The sequence below is a fragment of the Caretta caretta genome, chromosome 1 (genome assembly GCF_965140235.1).
Source record: "Caretta caretta isolate rCarCar2 chromosome 1, rCarCar1.hap1, whole genome shotgun sequence".
NCBI classification, from domain to species: domain Eukaryota; kingdom Metazoa; phylum Chordata; order Testudines; family Cheloniidae; genus Caretta; species Caretta caretta.
Window position 1 is genome coordinate 235,163,953 of NC_134206.1, and position 23,158 is coordinate 235,187,110.

Here is a 23,158-nt window from a genome sequence, read left to right on the forward strand (position 1 = left end):
TCTGAAACCTGACATTTTAATGTACATTAAAGTGAGGACACATATAAGACCAAGTAAGAGGAGAACCCCATCATATTCACACAAAACAGAACAAGCAGAAGTTTGACAAATGGTTTTAGACACTCACAGCAGCAAAAATATTTCATTTTTATTTCCTGGAGAGCACAACTCAGAAACTGGGATAACCAAGACATTTTTATTTTGTCAGATAAGCCCTAGATGCTGATGGACATGCGATCAGAATCCCCCCCCACCCCACCAGATACACTCTAAGACAAAAAGGATAGTGGCAAAACATTGCAGTATGGTTTTGTATAATCTTTGTGACACTGTTAAATAACTAGGAACATTATCAATCAGAGGTACAGGGGAAAAAATAGTAGACAGTTAAACTCATCCCCCGAGTCAGTTTACTATCAAAGTAATTACCTAAATAGCTTTTGAATTGTCAGTATCTGTTTTTCAAAGAAAATCAAAGAAAATAATGTGCTAGTATAAAGCCTGGCAAACATAATTACATTGTATTATGTTCATATCATAAAACAGTTATTGTTTAAAAAAATCAAATCCTGTGTACATGGGGGAAAAATGGGGGGAAAATCCATTAAATGGGAATAGCCATTTTTTCAAGATGTTCTACATATCTCAAACAGTGCAACATGTTTGGTTTGCTGTGATACAATGTAATAATACTTAGCTCATATAGTATAGAGCTCATGTTATCTTCAAAGCACTTTAAAACAATAACTAATTAATCCTCTCAAAGCCCCAGGCAGGCAGGAAAGCATTATTATCCCTTTTTAACACTTTCTTAAACATGGGGAAACTGAGGCACAAAAGTTAAGTGACTTCTGTATGGTCACACTTAACTTTATACACTGCAGGTAGTCTCATTGGTCAAAACCAGGCTCCACTGAAGTCAATGGCAAAACTCCCATTTAATTCAACAGGACTAAGATTTCACCCATTGAATTTAATGGGTGTACTCCCAGTTTGTTATGTTATGCACTTATGTAAACCTTTGTTAGGTCAGGGCCTAATAATTTGGACACGGTCTAAAGGGAACTGTGAACACAGACCATACCTACACTATAAAACCAACCAAGTCAGAGAACCAAGTTACAAAACAGTTGTCCCTTACCCTTAACCCTGGCAAAACCGCAGTAAAATAGCGTGGATGGGAACATACTTATACTCCATAACTAGTTAAAACCTTGGTGATGTCCAAGTGTTTTTTGCTTAGTTATGTGAATTTTTTTTTAAGTGAAGATGGGCCTTTAATTTAGGCACAATGTTTTACAAACTTTAAAATAAAAAAAAAAAAAAGATATGAGGGGGAAGTTTATCAAATCCCACAGTCCTTGCATGGCCCCAGCTCCCACCAGCATCAATAGGAGTTACTTCCAAGACTGGATATAACTTCAGGATTAGACTTCATTTGAACAGACCTTTTTTTTTTTCCTTGACATTTTTACTCCACCCTCCACCCACATCGCAGACCACTGTATTTTTTTTTCTTCAATTTTAACTTTCCCCTGCAGTGTTGGAAACCCAAACACAATGTTATTGTGCTAAGCAAAGGGAACTGGAAAGTGAAATGGATCAGATGCCGAATTTCATTCTCCAAACTGAGTGAAATGCAAAACAAACTAACAGCATACACTGTGAAGTGTATATTTGATTTTTTGTTCTATCCATTTTAGTAATTTTAGGTGTCGCTAGAAACACACAGGGATTTATTTTAAACATATGGGTCCAATTCTGTACTAATTTACTCCCTATGCAAATCCATTGGAGCCAATAGGATTGCACTTGACATAAGTCATCTTCAGATTTGTTGCATTAATTTTATCTTGGTTAGGTTTCCTCTAAAATCATAGTGTTAAAGCCTGGTAGTATTCATTTTAAATGGGAATATTCTCCCCTTGAGCCACACATGGAACTGCCATTGACGTCAACAGCAGTTCTGTATGTGGGGCAATGGGGAGTTTATGTTATGCTCTTTCAGGAAATGTACCCTGATAAACAGACATAACTGGCTGGGGTAAGTATGGAATTTAAACACCTTTTTTCTGTCTTTGACCAGAAATTTTTACATTTATTACCAGTCAGTGATTAACCAAATTATTAATGCTATATCACTGTTGTGTGTTTTGTGAGTGTGCGTTTGTACATGCACACAAACCCCCTGTATGCTTTCAACTCAATGCTATGGAAATAACTACAATGAGTATTTATTGTGAGCTGGCATGATGATTTTCAAGCCAGTAACTCTTTGGGATTGCCAGGACATAAAAATCTGAAAATTGGCATTTTCAACTAAGTATTTAAGCCAACTTCAGTACACAGTGGCCACCATTACTTTACAATGCATGTCTGAAATATACAGCTACCTAGCTTGTTAAATTAATTGACTCCATACGGATATGTGAAATCAGCTTAATAGAAGGAAACTTTCTGATTGATTTGTACTAGCTGAGCCATAGCTTACAATACGAAAAAAAAAGTTATCTATCTACGGTTTTCTGTAATATATTTTCTTCTGTATTTTAACAAATAAAGCAGGGGTTCTCAAACTGGGGGTCGGAACCCCTCGGGTTGCGAGGTTATTACATGGGGGGTCACGAGCTGTCAACCTCCACTCCAAACCCCGCTTTGCCTCCAGCATTTATAATGGTGTTAACTATATTAAAAAGTGTTTTTAATTTATAAGGGGGGAGGGTCACACTCAGAGGCTTGCTGTGTGAAAGGGGTCACCAGTAAAAAAGTTTGAGAGCCACTGAAATAAATATGTTCTTTTTGGAATAACAGCCTAGAAGGTGGATATTCATCTTGATTTGAGCATGTGTACTGTCTGAAACGTTTAGCCTTCAAGGAAGATGGCTTGGAATGAACTAAAACATTTGATGAACAATAATATTTAGCTATTGTTACCCTCAAGAATGAATATTCTGTAGGGACAAAGACACAGCCTTCTGCTCAGTAGTACATTCTGAAACAGACCAGTCCATTACCTATTCTGCAATGCTAGAAATAAGTCCTCAGTGAATATTCAATATTGGCTGTCATAAAAGTTTTGGTACAGTAGGCTGCAAACAAAGCTTGGTATTTAACCAGGTTAGTTACTTACTGTCAAGGTTACAAAAAGAATAGACAACATTGTATTAGGACTACTTCAAAACAGCTATTCATTGTGCCCCCATCCAGGCAACAAGCTGTAACTATGCTAGCTGGTTCATGTTTTGAATTGTATACAGCAGCAAAAGACAAACTCAGCATAATATAGGTGTGTGTGTATGCATGTGTGTGTATATATATGCTCTTCCTTTTGACAGACTGGTAATTGTAGCTCAGGACATTAATCTTTATCAGCTCCATCCATGAGGTACTTTTAACTCAAAGAGGACATTGGTTTTAGCCTTTTTGTTTGTTTATTTGTTTTTAAAGCCAATGCTCTGGATGATGTTTAAATGGAGGAGTTTGGCCTCCACATGGTCAAACAAAATAAAGCCATTGCCATTTGCTATTTAAATTAATTCAATTTTAGACTTTTCCCCCTCTATTGATAACCACTTTTTAAAAAATAAGAGAGGTATTTGGTTAAGTAGGATTTCATTTTTTATTTATTATGAGTCATAATGCTTATTCAGAGAAAATGCTGAAATAGTCCAGTGCAGCTTGAAAGCAGCATTTTAACTATTTTGTCACAAAGCTCTCGATTTTAATATTTTTAGGCATTTTAACGGTATTTCCTCCAATCCTATTTGGTGGCCTTCTCCCAAGACTTTGTTGCCATTTCCATTTCTTGGACTAACCTCCACCTGCAGGGACAAATGAGAATAGCTCCCTCCAGCCACAGTGTCCATTTCAGTCTTTCAAGTTCACCTGAAAGCGGCACTGCGGTGGTGTGGCTCGATTGGCACACTCTGTTTCTTTGCCGGCTGAGAGTATCACATTGTATTCTGATCAACCACTATTTCAGCAGCTGCCAAGTTTGCCTTTAAAATTTAGGTTCCCCAGTGTGCCACTGGGCAAGTTCCCCCCCTCCAGCACTTTTGGTACATCAGCAAAGGCCTAAAGCTCACTGTCAGCAAATTGCTACTGTTAAAAAAAACAAAGTAAATAAACAGAGAGAAGATGATACCAAGTAGGTTTCAATAAATATTGAATTTATCATACTTAAGAAGCCAACCACCACATATATCTTATCTCCTCTAGTTATGATTCTCTCTCTCACTCTCCTTCTCTCTCCTATTCCAAATACAACACTCTCCATAAAAAAGAATACCACAGGTCCACATCTGACAGAAACATGCAAACATTTTTCAAACGATAATTTGCAAATGCAAATTCACACAGCTATGAAGGGAATGCTCATCTTTCACACATCTCCTGGGGAGTTGTGCTTTATTAGTTAAAGGTTTAAGCGCAGTTTTTGCCCAATGAATAATCACCCCCTCCTCCTTTCCCACATCTAAATGTGGAATCCTTTGCTCTCTTGTCTTCAGTTTACAGATTATGAGATCCAACATGTCACTCACTGGATTACTGCTCATAACCTGAGCACTACCCCAAGCTTACTTGTCTTCAACTTGTCCAGTGTTACTTAAATGGAATTATCGGTCACAATCCATATACTGAATCTGCATAGCCCACTTATCTCAAGATTCTGTGTGTCACCTCACAGATTATCCATTTTAATCCATACATTGAATCTACATAACATATGTCTTTAATTCACGGCTCTGATGAGCTATAGTATCACTGAATGGATTATTTCTCTTAATCCATTATTGGCAGTCATAAGACTGTTCACTGACTTCACTACACACAAGCAAGATTAAAGTCTTTATCAAACACAGTTTTGTCATATATCAAACACAGTTTAATATAAATACCTGTACTGATATTTCATACAACATGTAACAGAGCTCTCTGCTTAAAAATAAATGCCTATGTCACATATATATGGGTTTAGTGCATTAAGATTAGGCATGGTGGGTTAATCCTGCTCTCAGCTACACTCATTTAAATCTGGAGTTACTCCACTGGAGTTGCCCTGCTTTCAAACGGGTGCAGTTGAGAGCCAGATCTGCCCCAATGACTCTTCATTTTTACAAGAGGTAAAAAGAAGAGTTCACCAGAGTTGTTTGGGGACTATCCCATGCAATAGAGAGGACTTTTAAAAAATAAATGCAGATTCAGATTTGCCCAGACTTTCAGAGATTCAGGAACATCAGTTCTTAAACAATTAACTTACCGGTACTTTAATTCTGGAAGTAAGCAAAGTCAGGAAAATTTTAAACAAAAGTCAGTTCAAACTTTTGTCTTGTAATTCCCTATACTGATTCAAAATTAGTTAAGTGGGGGACATATCAAAATGTATTAACTCCTGGCAAATGGGAAATAAATTAGACTAACACAAAAGCCCTATGCATGCTAGGAAAGTTTTTCAAAATTTTCTCACCATTGCTAATGCCAGTTCAACCCCACTAGTGTTAGCAACACTGGAAAACCTAGTGCAGAAGGCCCACTGAAACCTACCACTGTACTTGCTGAACGGGTCGCGCCCGCTGACATCCCCCATCTACAATAGGACTTCCAACAATGGTAACACTGGTGGAACTGAAATAGCATTAACAGCAGCAGAGCGTGTTCTGGGTGTGGAGACAGAGGAACACAGCAATTCAGGATTTGCCATATTGTACCAGGCCATTGGTCCATCCCACATACTGCCTCTGCTGTAGCCAATATTGATGTTATGGAGGAAGACAACCACTCTCACCTTACACTGCATGGAAGCTAACGTGCTGTGCTGGACTGGGAGGAAATCAGACTCCTGTGGGTGATCCGTTTGAGCTCTGAAACTCATCCTGCTTCACTGAATCCAATAAAGTGTATTACCCATGACTAATCCAACGGGCTTTTCTGAACCCATTTCCAAAACCAGTGGATGTAGAAAGAATTTCTATTTAAACATATCTAATTAATTCAATACATATTTTAAAAGTTTTAAACAACTTAATTGCTTGGTACTTTGAAAAGAATTAAAGGGCATCTTGTATTAGAATTTCATTTAGTGTACTATGGATTGACTTGCTTTGAGCAGATTCAAAATTGTGTGACTTTCAAAATAAGATCTCCTCGGAAGTCTCCATCCTCAGGCTTGTACTTTTCTTCCACCCACTATTACTATATATCTATACAAACACACACATAATATACAACGGATACACTTGTTTATGTCAATTTTTATAGCTACTATTGGTTCTGGAAGTTTCCCGCAATTTTAAATGTAGGTGATATCCTTGAAATGTGTATGAAACTGGAATGAACTTTTCAAGAATACACACATGCATTCACACCACAAGAATAAAACACTATTTTTCCCTTTTCTTTAATTGGACATATACAGATCCTTCCACATGATGATCTCAAAGTGAAATAAAACTAATAATTAAGTCTCTGAGCACCCCCTGAAAGATGAGTAAGCATTGCTTCTCTCATTATAAAGATGGGTAAATTGAGAAAGATCTTAAAAGACTTGCTGAAAGTCACAGAACAAGTAAGTGGCAGAGTTGGGATTAGAACTAGGGATCCTGTTGTAGCTGGTGCTTGCTCTAGCTAATAAACATACTTCCCTACCTTTGGTAAAATATTACCATTTGTTTATTTAAAAGAAATAACAGTAACAGAAAATTAGAATTTAGAAGAATCTTTATCTTCCTTTGATTTTTGCCTCTATCAGAGAATATAATTCAATGTTAATAACATAAACCCAGGCAATAACAATAACCAACCTCATGCTGAATCTGCAGCACACAACCCTGTAAAACTCCCCTGGATCTAATGAAAAACATAATGAAATTTTGAACATTTAAATGGAAAAAACTATTTGCTATACAAAATAGTTGGGCAAAACATCTTCAAGTCCTGTACACTTTCCAGAATGTCCTAATAAAAAAACACTATTTGAGAATGCATTTCCAAATATCACTAAAAGAGAAATGTTTTTTTTAAATGTGTGTGTGTGTGTATATACACACACACACAGAGAGAGAAATTAATTTAAAAATTACAATTGAAAAACTGTTAATAACCTCATGTTCACATAGCAGGAAAAAAACATTACTTCTTTCCAGTACAATGCCTGTGTGTGTGTATGTATAAAACAGCTCAACTTGCACACCTTTCATGTTGTCTCACTAAATACAGTTGCAATACCACTGACCTATTGTTTGCTAGTCGCTCATGGCTGGCGGTGGCATGAAAACCACATTCCTGGGCACTAAATAATCAGCCTGCATGACCCCCCAAGAACCTGTAAGCCAAATTCATTTACCTCCAGAGGGCAATGCTCTATTGTATCCTCCTTTCTTTCTAGCCACCTACAAACAATGCACAATAATTGCAACTGTCACGGCAGTCAGTAGGAAAAATAAACCAGCGCCTGTTTTCACAGCTTACTGCCAAACCTGATCCAAACACCTAATAACCATGCCCCCAGCCATAGAACCGCAGTTCCAGTAAAATGCATTGGGTGTGAGGCTTTGAACAAAGCTATGAAACAATAACTCAACTTGTGTTCAAAACATGAAATTTAAAAACAGAAGTTAAAGCAAAGAAAACTCTTTCTCCCCATCCTCCCCCTGTCCCTCCACCCCCGGCAAGACTGAAAGAGCTGTTGAATTTCTTTTGTGTTATCTTATAGTCGCTGCTGCTTTCATGTTTAACTTGTGAAGGGGAAAGAGAGGAAGGGAGAAAAAAGACTGCCCTCCAACAGAACAAGATCATAGGCATTTGGAAGAGATTGCCTTCTTAGTACAGAGCAAGCTTCAGAGTCTTTACTCAGTCCAAAGAGAGTGGAGGATCACAGGGAGTAAATTTTTTTAAAACTCCAGCATCTCAAGGGTTAAAGAAGTTCCAGAGCGCTTGTGATGGCTGCTGCAGCAAGAAAACATCGAAATCTGAAATGAAAGCCACCTACAGACCCTCACCCTAAAACGTCTTAAAGATTAATGAATCAGTTTACACACCACATCGTAGGGTTACTTAAATCATATACTTTTTGAATATGTACTAACCACACATAGGCCAAGATATTAGCAATAGCTCTCTCTGGCCAATTGACTCATATGTGAGGAAAGTGTGCTCAAGTGCATTTGCGTGTGCAAAGACTGAGTAAAGAATTCAGAATTTGGCCCACTTATAAGAGTAATACCTCAGGCTACTTGGTGCTGAAGTGCTGTGTTTGGCCATCAAGTTATCAAATAAGTGTACCAGATGCGAAATTTATTCTGGACTCATATGAGTTACAGTCCCTAGCTAGGGAAGTTGGGGGGAGCAAATGGCATACTTTCCCTCTTGTGTAAGTCAGTGGACTAGAGCAAGCTAGTGCCGGTGGCTTACTTGTGACAAGCTGAAAGGAACATATGAATAAAATACTAAGTTTTAGTGTAAACCTATGAATTATTCCCTAAGAGACTGCCTTTTAGGATTAAAGTGACAGCTTTTGTTTCAACATTTTACTGAGTGTTACTGTGCACTGAGAAACAGGTCCTTAAAACTGTCTGGAGTAAGTTTTTGGGACCTTGTCTGAATAAGGACTTCAGGGTTTGCCCCAATACAAGTAAAACAAAAGCAGAAAACTAGGTCTATTAAAAATAAGTAGGGCTTAATTCTGATGTCACACCACTTTTACACTGGTGTATTCCACTGACTTTAATGGAGCTGCTCTGGATTTGCATTGATGTAAGTGGTGCAAGACATGTTCTAGTTCAAACAGGGTTAAGAACATAAGAACGGCCATACTGGGTCCATCTAGCCCAGCATCGTGTCTTCTGACAGCGGCCAATGCCAGATGCCCCAGAGGAAATGAACAGAACAGGTAATCACCAAGTGATCGATCTCCTGTCGCCCATTCCCAGCTTTTGGCAAACAGAGGCTAGGGACACCATCCCTGCCCATCCTGGCTAATAGCCATTGATGGACCTATTCTTCATGAACTCATCTAAATCAATTTGGGGAAGTTCTATGTTATACAGGAGGTCAGATTAGATGACACGGTAGCCCCATCTGACTTTATCATGTAGGAAGTGGGAGTCTCACACTGATTTCTTTTAGGGGAACATCAGCATCTTTGGAATTTACATCAAGTTTGACACAATTATTTTGAGCAGAAATACTGTATAAAAATAAACAAGTACCGGTTTCCTAAAATGACCTCCCATATATAAAATGGGTAAATATCTTGGCAAAACAGAAGGTACTACTGCTGAATAATGGTCACATTTTGCATTTTCCTTCTACAGCAGGACTTTAAAAGAACATGCTTTAACACACATATGTTGTGTGCTGTCTCTTAATATCTGTACAAGTTAATTTCAGTACCTAGAGGCATCACCACAAAAACTTTGCCCTTTCATCTATTGCACAATATTATCACAATCTGCACCAACAATAGCAAACATTTCTGATCTCCTTCCGATTTCAGATGTGTAGTTCCTACTGTATATGGATGCTAAACACTATGTTAATATGCAACTGTGAAAATCTCTGCTGGGTTTTATATGAATCCTATAAAAGACTCCCCTTATATTGATAAAAATAGAATTAAAGATGGAACAAAAGCCTTACATAAATGAAAGTGGCTTGTTCATTTAGGACATACCATGGTTTATTAAAAATCACACAGGGAGATTGTACACTGCCAACAAACAAAGAAATGAGAAATAAAACAAAAAACATGAAGAAGTTCCATAAAGCTAATTATATACACACATTTTATTTTTGTTTCACTTTAACTCTGTAGGATCACAGTGACAATGTTACCTTTTATTTCTCCAAAGTTCCCTGATCCCATGGCAAGAAGCTTGTCTTTCCAGTCCTTTGATAGTAGCTTTTCAATACTGGGAGTTTCTGAGTGAAGGGAGAAAAAAAATGTAAGAAAATCAACATGACTGGCTCCACAATAGAACTCATTAAAAGTCTATCTGCTAAAAATAAGGCCAACCCTATTCTGGGCCCCAATTCATAATGACTTCATCAACAAACTGATAAGGGGGGGGGGGGAGAATGTGTTTTGTCACCTGCTGTTTCAAAATCATTAGCTTTTTCCTCTTGCAGAACAAAGCCATAGTAATTCTGTATGACAATGGGTACATATAAACCTGCAATTCATTGTTTTTCAATTTAGTGAACAAGTTCCTGCTTATAATGGATGCTTGTCAATTTCAGGGTGTTAGTCCGCAGTCAAAAAATAATTATGTTGATAAAATGCAGAGTAAAAAAAGGGGCAAAGAATTAGCTCCTAAATCTGCTACATGTAATTATGTCCCTCTGTGTGTTTACAATTACATCCACTTTATAATGTGTGTTTAAACATCGTGTGGTGGTAAGTACACCGTGGAAAGATTTTCCAGTAACACACACAAACTCAGACATTGTAAATAATAATAATAATAATAATAATAAAAAGTTTGGTGTGATAAAAAGCTTTACAAAGACTGTAAAATCCAGAAATGGGGAAGTGAGGGAATGCAATGCCTAGAATGGAAACCCATTATTTTCTCATTTCAGATTTCTATCATTTCCTTTTTATAATAAAATATATTTGTTCAATATTTTCAGGGGAAAATACACTGAGGGTGTGGATGTGGCCGATATTTATGCCGCTAACTCTTGTATTTTGAGCTCTTTTTAATGTGGAATTTTAATGCATAAGTAAATATAAATGCTAATAAAATTCAGAGAACATTAAACTACGTTCCAAACAATGTAATTGTATATTCTTGTCAGCATTTAGATGGGTACACAATTACAATAGCTTTCAATCCCACGATTAGTACTGCATTCAGTTAGAAAATGGAGTGTACTAAAAGATAAGTGTCCCAGTATGTGCCATCTAAATAACAATACCCACACTTATTATCTGGATCTAAGACATATACTGCTATTCTCCACATTTGTGTTTATGTGTATTTGTATTTGTTCAGGCATTTGTTTACCCCCTACCAGGAGCATAAAAGGAGTACATGTTAACTTATCAAAGGGACCGTCTGGCCTAGGGACCATACAATTATTAGCAACTGGTTAATTTTCCCTATAGTAAAAAGCTTTATGAGGAGCCTTCATTATCTTGTTTGGCTAATTTTGCCAACCTTCTTGAGCCCCTATCTTAAAGCTTTCAGGAATCAGTGTCACAAAAATCTGTGTGCAGTTTTCAATAAAACCATATCAAACGTTTCTTTCTCTCTCAAAATGCCAATAATATAGTATTTTATTCTCTCTTTATAAAGGATTTGTGGAAAATGAAAGTGAACAACCCAAAATCTTTATTTCATAAACTAACATTATACTCTCTCACACATACCATTCCTAAATGTTCAATCTCCAGTTTAATATTTTAAAAATATATAATTATAGGAATTCTACTCTTTAAATAGCAGGGTGAATGAAGTTTTATTCTAACTTTTTTGTAATAAGAACTACATTAATAAAAGATTTAATTATAAGCTCAAAAATTACAATTAGATCACAATGAAATAGCTATGAGAAGCTGCATGTTAACGTTATAACATTACTATTTCCATTCCTGAGTTCATGATAAGAAGATTCCACTGTGCTTTAGACACTTTTACAAATATTTCCAAAGTTTGTACTTTCCCAGTAAACACTTCATGAAGGAAACCATTTTTTAAAACATATCTTGAATAGGTCAAATAAACATTGCTGTTTTCTTTTTTCCTGTGTTTTTCAAAAATTCTTGAGTAGCATATAAACAGGCCAGCGCCAATGCGGTATTTGCAATAGAGGACTGTCAGTCATTAAAAGCTAACAAACCTTTGCAAAGCAGGAATGCAGCAATAGAAATCCATTGTGAACTAACAATAGGCTACAGAACCTCCAGGCACCAAAAGTAGAACGTTTTACTTTTAAGTCTATTGTCAGCAAAGTCCATGACAAAGCTTTTCCCCTGCAGCTAGACAAAATATGCGCTGTAGTGTGCTAGTAAAGAAACAGAAGTCTTCTGTCTAACTTGGAGAGTTAAAGCAACAGTAGCCTCGTTTCTGAAGCCTACAGAACACTCCAGGTTCACTGCAGGCCGCTGTATTAACTACCAAGCAGAGACACAGCTCAGCTACACAGCAGCTTAGTACAATTACCCTCCTTGTAACAAATAGTCCCTCCAAATGAATGGCTCCTTCATGACCATGTTATTGGAAGGTGCTTGATCAGAAATCATAGTTAACTTTCTATGCATAAACCGGGATAGAAGTGGCTGTGATTAAGTTCAATGCTATTTTTTAAGGATTTTTTTTTTTTTTTTTGGTTTTGTCAATAAAAACCTATTGACTGTAATGAAACAACTCATGTTACAAATTACTGTTCTTGCAACCTGACTCTACTGGTAATTCAGGAAGAGCTGCAACAAACAAGCTAACAATAATGAATTCAATGGACAGCCATGTATCAATGACTGAATTTCTGCTAGAATGGTAAAGATCTCAGTAGGAAATTCATGATTAGGGATGTGAAAGGCCAAATGGCAAAATCCCAATAGTAACAATGCATCTGTTCATTAATGTGTGAATATGAGTAATATGAAAATTTAACACAATTATAATCCCCTCTGCAATGCTGATGGTGCAAAATAGATTCTTGTGATCTAATAAGTATTTCCCCTGCTGAAATACTGTATGTTAACTATTTAAAATAACACTATATGGATTTTTTGTTTAAGATACATGTAATCATGCTTAATTGATGTACTAAAGTAGTTTGACATCTCTTTTGACTTGAACTGCAATTGTCATGTGAGGCACTTTGACAGAATTTTGCTATTTTTACAGACTTCAAATATTTTTATTTAAAAAAAAATACTATGATTTTAGAGACAATAGATGGCCATTCCCCATTCAAAAGGAAGAACTGAAAGTCTATATCAAATTATAGTTTGATTATATTTTGTTATATAGTAATGTCATATGTCTTGTTCATGTATTCTGAGTATTGTTTGTGAAAGGTTTACATACTGTATCTTTAAAACTATTAGAATTTATGTATTATATCCACTCTATATAAACAGCTTTGAAACAGATAAATATTAAAAAACATAATTGTCCTAAAAGCTACAACCATAGAAACTTTCACAAACTAAATAAAAGCCTAGAACATTTTGTTGGGAGGCAGACATATACTGGGAAAAGAAATAACACAGTAAATTGTTTAGAAAATAGACATACGTTGTGCAATTTAGAAAGTTTACATATGGGTACTTGTGCAATGTGTACAACCATAAAGCTAGACTCAGTCTAGTGATCTGAGCACATGACTGAGAACTGGCAACTGCTACTTCTAATCACTATTCTGACATGGACTCTCTTCAAGAAGTTGGGAAATCACTTAACAGCTTTACCTCATTTTCACCATCTGTAAAATGGGGATGATACTGTAACAACTTCTAGCCATCTAGTATAATTGCCAGTCATGGACGCAGGACCTTATTATGCTAAGTGCTATACAAACACAGATGCTGGATATGCTACGCTTTTATGCCATACTCATTCAGAACTTCTCAGTAACAGAGGTGATAGTGCTTAACTCTTCCTTCTTCAGAAACACAGGACTCATCTACTTGAGTTAAAGGAAAATCTCTGTTAACTATTAGCAACATAGAACCTATGACACACAGAGCAAGCAGGGGTTCTCAAACTGGGAGTCGGGACCCCACAAGGGGTTGTGAGGTTATTACATGGCAGTTCGCGAGCCCCCAAACCCCGCTTTGCCTCCAGCATTTATAATAGTGTTAAATATACAAAAAAAAGTGTTTTTAATTTAAACGGGGAGGGCCGCACTCAGAGGTTTGCTATGTGAAAGGGATCCCCAGTACAAAAGTTTGAGAATCACTGAGCTAAATTCACAAAAGACTTAGACGCCAAACTGCTTCTTTAGATGCCTAAACCCCAGAATCAGGCCCCACTAGAATTAACAGAAATTGTATTCTGCAGCCATCAAACCCCACAGGTGCCTAAATTCACTTGGCACCAAACTTTCTGCCATAAAAGTTACCTAGGCACCAGAGGCATAGTTGGGGGGAGGGGGTGAAGGGACACTGCCTCCCCAAACTGCAAGCCTCTGGCAGGCGTGGAATTTGGCCCACCACCTGTGGCCCCATTGCCTGACTGGAGCTGCCTCCGCAAATATAGAAGTCATACTACACCTACACTAGGCACCTATATTTTTGTACCTCTCATATGCACACAGCAGTCCCAGGTGTCCAGACCCCGGAGCCCCAGAGCAATTCACAAAGACAGGCATTCCTCCATCTAACTTGTCTGTGGGGCCACATCCGGTCAACATGTTCAGAGCTCAACTATTGGATCAGGCCCCCGTAGGTGATCTTACACAAAATGGATGGAAGGAGGACCACCTCCCTCATAACTTTTAGCCCAGCGATTAAGATACTCACCTAGTTCAAATCCCTCCTCCACCTGAGGGGGAGAACGGATTTGAACAGGGATCTGCCACCTCTTGAGCATGCCCTAAGCACAGGGCTAAGGGATAATCTGATGTAGGGTTCCCTCAGTCTCTCTTGTTGAAGCTGTTTCACTGTGAATAAATAATTTAATACGAATCATTGGAGCAGGGGGACTGGAGGCAGGAGGATTGTGCCTAAAAGTATGGGGGGGGGAGCAAGGCCCCTCCCCCTCATTGGCCCCACCCCTGCCCTTCCTCTTCTCCCTAAGACCCCACCCTCCGGCCAAGCAGGTGGAGGGTGCGTGGCTCTTATCCCGATCTGGCTCCAGCTTCCAGCCTGGTGGTAGAGCCTTGGGGGCTGAAGAGCCGCAGCCAATCCATGGTAAGAGCTGCTCAGGAAGCTGTGGGGAGCTGAGGACCCTCCATCTGCCCTAGGCCAGGAGCCGGGGTGGGGAGGGTGACACACGGACTAGGGACTGCTCTTGGGCCCTCCCACCCTAGGTAGGTGGAGGGTCTGTGGCTTCCCACGGGCTGCCTGGGCTCCCTGGGCCGCTCTTACCCAGGCTGTGCTCCAGCTTCCGGGAGGAAGAGGAGAAGCACGGGGCTGGGCCTGTGGCAAAAAGTGGGAGGGTCATAGCCCTTTGCCCCGCCTGTTCCAGCACCCCTGCTGGAGAGGTCTCCCACTTTATAGGTGAGCACTCAACCCATAAGGCTACAGACTAATTGCACACTCTTTCTCTTTGCAAAAAGAAAAGGAGTACTTGTGGCACCTTAGAGACTAACAAATTTATTTGAGCATAAGCTTTCGTGAGCTACAGCTCACTTCATCAGATTGTTAGTCTCTAAGGTGCCACAAGTACTCCTTTTCTTTTTGCGAATACAGACTAACACGGCTGCTACTCTGAAATCTCTCTTTGGCCTACTAATTCTTTCATTATTTATGTTATTTAAATTATAAGGAAGCACCCTCTCCACCTGGCTTCTGGGGAAACCAGCATAGGCACCTAACAGCAAGAGAAGGGCTGCAGCGGAGAATCCCAAAGCAGAGGGACATGCCTCCCTGCAGCTCACACTTAAGTACCTTAAGTGAGAGGGGTGGGGCTCAGCATCTCCCACTGGCTAGCTTAGGTGAAGAGCCATCTGGCATCCTGGCTTTTGTGACCTTTGTTCTAAAGTGCCTATCTTTCCCCATTCATTGTATAGGGAGCCTAACTCAGGCTTTATGAATCCCAATTATTTTCTAGACATCTAAGTTCCATTGTGAATCTAGCCTTTAGAACACTAGTTCTGGTTCTATCTAGTAGACAGCAGTGATACACATACAGAATAGCCAGGATATTACAGTACTTACTCACAGGGGTGTTGTGAAGTTAAAACTTGCAAAGGTTCTCAATGATTTAAAGCACTCCATTAATGCTAAGTGTTATGGAGAATTATGGCTAGGGCAGGAGAAGAGAAAGAGAACAAAATATGGAAAGAATAACAGAAATTGGAAAATAAATAGTGGCAAAAGAGAAGAATGTGGATGAACAGAGTCCTTTGACCTGAAATACGGATTAATTCACAACAATTATTTGTTTTTTTTTTCCTGATTGTATGTTTATCAGTCATTATGTCCTTCAAAATATATTTACACAGCATTTTGTTTTCCTTTTTTCCACCCTTGCCTCTTTTGCTCGCATATGCTGCTTCGCATCAATGCCTATGGCAATACCCAATGGTGAATGGCCCTCCAACTGTGCCAGCCATTGTTACAGCAGCATACTGGCTCTTCAGTTCATGTTCATTCCCAAGAACTCTCCCTCCTTTCCCCCCTTTGGTGCCAAACACTCTCAAGACTGACTCCCTCATATGGAACAATGAGACCTGGAGACTCATGCCAGCATCCAGTAATCCTCAAACGGAGCTGCAGTGCCAGGAATAAAACCACATTCTCTCCAGTGCAGTAGGCTCTATAAACCAGCCCAATTTGTGTATGTATCTATACACACACACACACGTTTGTGTATGTGAGCATGTGTATATGGTAAGCTTCTCTGAAAGTATTAAAAAAAAAGGATCTAAGTAAATGAATAGAAAATTACCTTTGTAAACCAATATTTTGTGGGCTAAGTGTGCATAACATAATACCTGTTATTGGTTTACTTGAGCTTTAACTGTGCTTCATTGACATATTTGTTCCAAATCTCTCTTTCACAAAAATGGTTTCACTGTGTTCTAAGGCCTAGTTTACGCTAGAAAGTTGTACTAACACTCATTTTCAGCATAGCCTGGAGTACAGCATCCACGTTTAATTTTGTCTCCTACTGACTAAACTCTCCACATTTTCCAGCTTACTTATTCCTCTTTTTGGAGTGACCTAAACCTCCAGCTATTATAGTTCTATCAGCATAGTGGCAATGTGAATGCCCGGGTACCTGTACCCATAAGCAGCCCTCCAACTGCAATCCCACAATGCAACATTCCCTTCAGGAGTGACCTGTCTGGAAACACTTTTGAACTCCACTGTCCAGGGGTCACAATGACTAGAACTCCACCTCACTTTTAAATGCCCAGCAAGGACTTCACAGCCATATCTGTTGCGGTTCCCTGCTGATAATTTGCGGACAGCATGGCTCCTCGCTTCTCAGTCCTGTGCTGCTGCTTGGGTCAAGGAGAAGATGCTCAATTTCCTTGCACTGTATGGAGAGAAGTGTGTGCAGGCTCAGCTGCAGCACTCCCATAGGAACAAGACTATTTACAGTGACTAGGCAAAGGAAATGGCAACACTCAGATACCCCAAAGAGAAGTCCCAGGGCTGTGCAAAGGGAAAAGAGCTGAGGCAGGACCATCAGAAGGTGAAGGAGAAAAATGAGTTCCGGAGCTACCCACATGACCTGTGTCTTTTATAACCAGCTGGCTGCTATATTCACCAGGGACACTATCATTTCCCCTGTAACCACTGTGGACAATTCATGTCCAGGAGAGGAGGAGGAAGCCCCTGTGGAGCAGTGGATGAGGGAGAGGTGTCTGGCACTGGCCAGCAAGTGGACAACAAGGTGGAGTAAAGAACGGTATCCAACACCCTGTTGGACTGCAGACAGTCTGAATGCCTCATGCCGACACAGGTCATCCCTGGAAGAGGGAGAATCTGGGAAGGCAAGTGATTGTTTATGTCCCATTAAAGAAACTATAGTGTAAGCTGATATACCCTAACACTTGGCAAGGTGTGCCTGTATGTTTGCATTGCCTGGAAAGAGCTGATGGAGAACACAGTGTGAACCCATATATCCTTTCCTTCTAATCTAGCTGTAAACACTCTCTGCCATCCAGCCACCATTTCTCCACCACATGTCCATCCTCATACCATTATACCAACACTCTCCAGCAAGTAGTCTTGCATAAGCATTCTCAATGGACCAAAATTAACCCACTGCTCTCCCAGTTTACACTGGAAAGCAAACAAACTCAGACCTTAAGTCCACATTATAAATGAATCTTCTTCCCTTCCTCCATCAAAATGATAGACAAAGGTATGCATGCAGAAAAATCTCTTTTTAAAGAGCATTTTAATCACACAGATCTTATTGGTATCAACAGCAGCACCAGACAACGTTCATAACAAGTGAACAAGGCAATATTAACTATAAATAGTTTTGTGCAATTGACATCATGGGGTTACATGAACATACAGCATTTGCACACACACGCACGGTTCTCTAACAACCGAGCAGTGTTTTTAAGGCATTACATACAGCTTTGCAAGACACCATAGACCACAAACAGACACACATATAGTACACCAAGCTTTGGAGATTCAAGACCACACAATGTATATTTCCTCTTACAGTCAAGGTAGCACTGTCCCCTGATATGTAGGCATCATGAAATGGATCCACAAAGATATGCATAGCACACGCATGGGGAACAACTGGCACAGGGCAAGAGACTGAACATAAAAAAAATTTCAGGCTGGAGCACACACACACACACAACCAGGCCAGCAGCCACCCAGTTGCACACAGTAGCATGCACAGTACTATGGATGGAACAGTCTTAATTTTTACACACAGCTTTCAGTCTGTGGGCACAATTTCACAAAATATTGTTAACACAGAGTATTTAAGATTTTCCCAGAAACTACAAGGCAGAGATACTTTGATCAGCCCACCATGGTATGCATGACCCTACTCCACACCAGGTCCACTGGGAGGATTATCACAGAAAACTGCTTGGCTACATACGTTCCCAGGTGGCTTTCAGACTTCTTAAACAGCTCCCTTCTCTGGCAGGATCATACCTCCCTACCCCTGCTCCTTGAGCCACCAACCTCCTCACAATCCTTTTAAGTCAGTTCCCACTGCACTCTACTCCAGCAGACAAAAGCTCAGGGAACAAAGAGAACTGCTTTGATTGTAAGTCTCATCGTCTGTGATGCATTGACATCCAGCTTCTTGTTTCACTTTTTCATACATAGTTATGGGTTGTAGTTAGCAAAGGCAAAATCATCTGTAAGTTGCTAGTTTTTTTTTTTTTTTTGTGATGGCTGGCATGTTGATAAAGCACATATTGTCTGAACGTTGAGGTACCTTTTTTGTGATTTCTGGCATTGTAGTGCTGCCCACAGTGCTAGAAAGTAATTCACATAGCCAAAAATGGTCCCATAGATCACTAAAAACACTGAACAAGTCAGCTATCCAGCATACTATAGAAGCAATTGCTTCTGTTCAACCTAGAAATACTCCAGCAGTCATTTTACTATTGTTCACATACATGCATATAGAAGTCTCCCACAATTCAATCAAATATTCCTTAAAATTATCTTGTTAATTCATTCCAAAAAATGGTGAAAGCAGTGTACAAATACAATATGCTACCAGTTACTGTAGAAATGATCACATTTTGTGGCTATCACCACTGTCAAAGTACCTCACCTGAAGCGTTCTGGCAGTGGTACTGTTAACGACTTACTTTCAGGTTGTTTTAGATCAGCAGACAGCCTGACCACTCACTCATCCCCACTGGCAATAGGGCTCTCACCTTCTGCAATGTTAAGTGTGCAGCAATAACCTTTCCTTGCATCTGTGCAGTTTTCTAGTATATGGCTTCACAAAAGGCCCTCCTTTCAGACTGTCAAAAAGTTGAGTGTTTCTAAAAATCTGCGTGTCATGGACTTTTCCAGACCGGCCAACATTTTTGTTAGTAAAGCACCCACAATGATCCACGATGGCCTGCCTAATCACCAAGACCACCCCTCCCTTTTGGTTTAAATAACCATAGGCTAGGGGACAAGGGTCCTAATTATCACTCCAGCACAGTTAGGGAAGCCCTGCTCCATCTATTATTTCCTGCACTTGACCTAGCCTGACAGAACTTCTTTTATCTCCTTGCAGACCCCCACCAAGTTTTCCAACACCAAATTGACTACTCACTGACAGATCTCTGTTGTTTCAAACCTCCACATGACCACTGCCACTTGTTTCTCCACCGCAAGGGCAGGTTCCATCTTGGTGTTCCTGTGCTGCAGGACAGTAGTGCATTCAATACACAGCTCTAGGAGCGTAGCCTTCTGCAAGCGAAAATTCTGGAGTCACTATTGGCTAGTCCATGTTTGCAGGACGATCAAGTCCCATTGCTCAGTAGATGGCCCCAAAGCCACCCCTCCACTGAGTGCGGTTATTCTGTGAAGAACAGCTGTAACAGTGTAGCCTCTGTTGTCACTGTTCAGTCATCCTCAGTTGAATCTCTTTGAGTGCTGTGTCCTTGCATGCACGGCAACATCATATAGTCTGCGCTTACAATGTAGGAAGGAGCTGTGTTTCTCTCTGCCACATCCATGTTAGAAGCAGCGAGTTCTCAAATGGGAAAACAGCATGCCTGAAGACAGCATGAAAGACACTAGGATGCTTACCTCCCGTGCAACACAATTTTTGCCAATATATCTTCATGCCATGTGGGCAGAATGCACCAACGTAAGCATCTGAGTGTGAATGCACTCCACTGATATCGTTTTGTGGTTGGCTCTGTGTCAACAGAACTTCTACTGGTACACCTCTCTACTGTAGACAAAGACTAAAGTGCTCCCCAAAATATATTAAATGACATTAAAAGATAAAGAGGAAGCATGTTACCTGCCTATTAACCCCTACAAGCTGTCTAACTGTTCAGAGATATTTATTTTAAAAAATTAAATTAATAAAATGAATCTCCATTTCGGTCTACAAAACAATATAAATAAATAACACAAAACAACTAATTTTCAGTATTATACATCTATATTAAGTTTAAGACCAACGTTTTCCTTTCTGATCAATACTACAATGACATAAATAGGAGCATGTGTGAGAAAAAGAGTGGAATGTTGGGAAAATGTCTTCCCTATGGACTGAAGGAGAGAAATTCTGTCCCATGCAACATTCTAATGCCTTTCTAATTCCAGTCAGCGATAAGTGAAAGAAGGAATTTATTTCTCAGGAGTGATTTGCCCGTATACCACGCAGCGGATAGAATAAGCCCGTATACCAAACTCAGCGGCAGCCACTAGGCAGCATCATAACTCAGCAGCCACTGAGATATTTTTAATATTTCCAGAAACTATTTAAAGAGTAACAACATAAAAACAGAAACATCTGGAATTTAAACCATTAAACCTTGCATCAGCTTTATTTTTCTATCTCAGTTAGATCAAAGCAAATAAGTTCCCCTGTAATATTTTCATATAAGTACCAACAATATACTTATTTTCTAATTAAGGGCTCATAATAACTAGTTAATACTAACAGACAGCTATGCTTTTGCTCTGCTAATTTTTGACACCTTTAGAAAATGATTGGTACAGAACACAAAATATACATTTGGACATATGTGTGCATATTAACACTGAATATTAAATAAAAAGTATTGAGGGTTCTATTACTGCTGTTTATTCACTTGCTGGAAATTACTACTTTCCCCCCTACTTTTTAGGGTACCAGTAAGTTAAAATCTGAACAATCTTTTAAAAAATGAGTACATGGTGTAAATAATAATAATAATAAAGCATATATCTAGCACTATTGCTAGAATTTTAAAAAAAGTCAATATTCAACATTTATTTCCATTACATTTTCAAATAGAAGCCATTCCACTAAAATAATAATCAATGACCTCATAACACTTTGCACATATGCACTATAGCACCATTCCCCTGAAGATCTCAAAGCACTTAAAAAAGATACATACTGTAATCTCCTTTTTTAAAGATAGGAAAAAATGAGGCACAGAGATTATAAGTGACTTGCCCAGAGGCACATAGCTAGAAGCATCCATGTAGAACAGAGACAAGAATCTGGATATCCTAACTTCCAGTCCCTGCTCTAGCCATTAAACCACATTGCCTAGAAGACTGTTACAATATTAGCACAGGTTTCAGAGGAACAGCCGTCTTGGTCTGTATTCGCAAAAAGAAAAGGAGGACTTGTGGCACCTTAGAGACTAACCAATTTATTTGAGCATAAGCTTTCGTGAGCTACAGCTCACTTCATTGGATGCATACTGTGGAAAGTACAGAAGATGTTTTTATACACACAGACCATGAAAAAATGGGTGTTTATCACTACAAAAGGTTTTCTCTCCCCCCACCCCACTCTCCTGCTGGTAATAGCTTATCTAAAGTATCACTCTCCTTACAATGTACATTGTGTGCGTTTAATCTACAATAAATTGGTTAGTCTCTTAGGTGCCACAAGTACTCCTTTTCTTTTTGCGAATATTAGCACACAAATTTCAGGTCTGGAAAAGAGACAATTGATTATTAGTGTCCAGAATTCCTACATCTTTCTAACATGAACACTACACCAGGGAACAAGAGAAGAGAAAAGTCTTAGCTGTCAAAGAAAGAGAGCAATTAAAAAAAAAAAGAGTAAAACAAGAAATCTCTACTCTTGTCAAAGAGGCACAACTTCCGCTTGTTGAGAGTTGTTTTGTTTTGTTTTAACTAGCTCTGTTCTCAGAGAATGACACGCAAAGATCAGTTCCTCATCTGATATTCCTGTAGGTTTTTGGCTCTGGTTCACAATGTACTCTTGTCAGCAAGCTCAGGAAAGAGGAGTCTATTGCACTGGGAAAAAGCGGGTAGGGATAAGGAGGCTTCACCTACTTTAAGACACAAAATGTCCCACTGCAGCTGCACCAAAGTACATGTTACTTGACTAATCACTGGTTCCTTCCCCCACACACTTTTTTTTTTTTTTGGACAGCTGTCTTCCTATCATCCCAACAGGTGCTATTAGGCCCTGAACAATGGCTAAGGCTTTTAAGCCACTGCTGTTGACAAGTGAAAGGGAACAACAAATGGCTCGGCAGTGCTCTTCTCCCTGGGTCACTCAGCCAATGGTAATAGTTATTATTTTTATTTATTAGCTCTGCAGCACTGTCTTCCATTGTGCCTCCCCCATCCTCCCCTTTCCGTGGCAGCCAGGAGCGTTTTAACTTTTAATAAAAGTGGGAGAGCGCATAGCTCCTGAGCTAGCGCTTTCTGTAAAGTGCACAGTTAATGAAGGTTGTCCATTTAGATCTGGATAATTTATGATGTCAGCAAGTGTGGGTGGGGAGGGCTAAATCAAGATCTAGCTGTTAGATGCATTATGAGGAGTGAAAGAGAGAGTATGCGGAAATGGGGGAGAGAGAAAGATTTTTAAGGGTATTTGTTTTTGAAAGATAG

At 39.3% G+C, this 23,158-nt stretch overlaps 1 protein-coding gene across 16 annotated transcripts in view; it reads right to left on the minus strand.

Moving 5' to 3' along the window:
* SOX5 (SRY-box transcription factor 5) overlaps positions 1-23,158 on the minus strand; it is an 838,708-nt gene that overhangs the window by 186,651 nt on the left and 628,899 nt on the right. For all 16 annotated transcript variants that reach the window (XM_048826912.2, XM_075121858.1, XM_075121862.1 and 13 more), the window contains one exon: positions 9,832-9,918. In XM_048826912.2, coding sequence (XP_048682869.1) covers positions 9,832-9,918 — 87 coding nt within the window. The remainder of the gene's footprint in view (positions 1-9,831; positions 9,919-23,158) is intronic.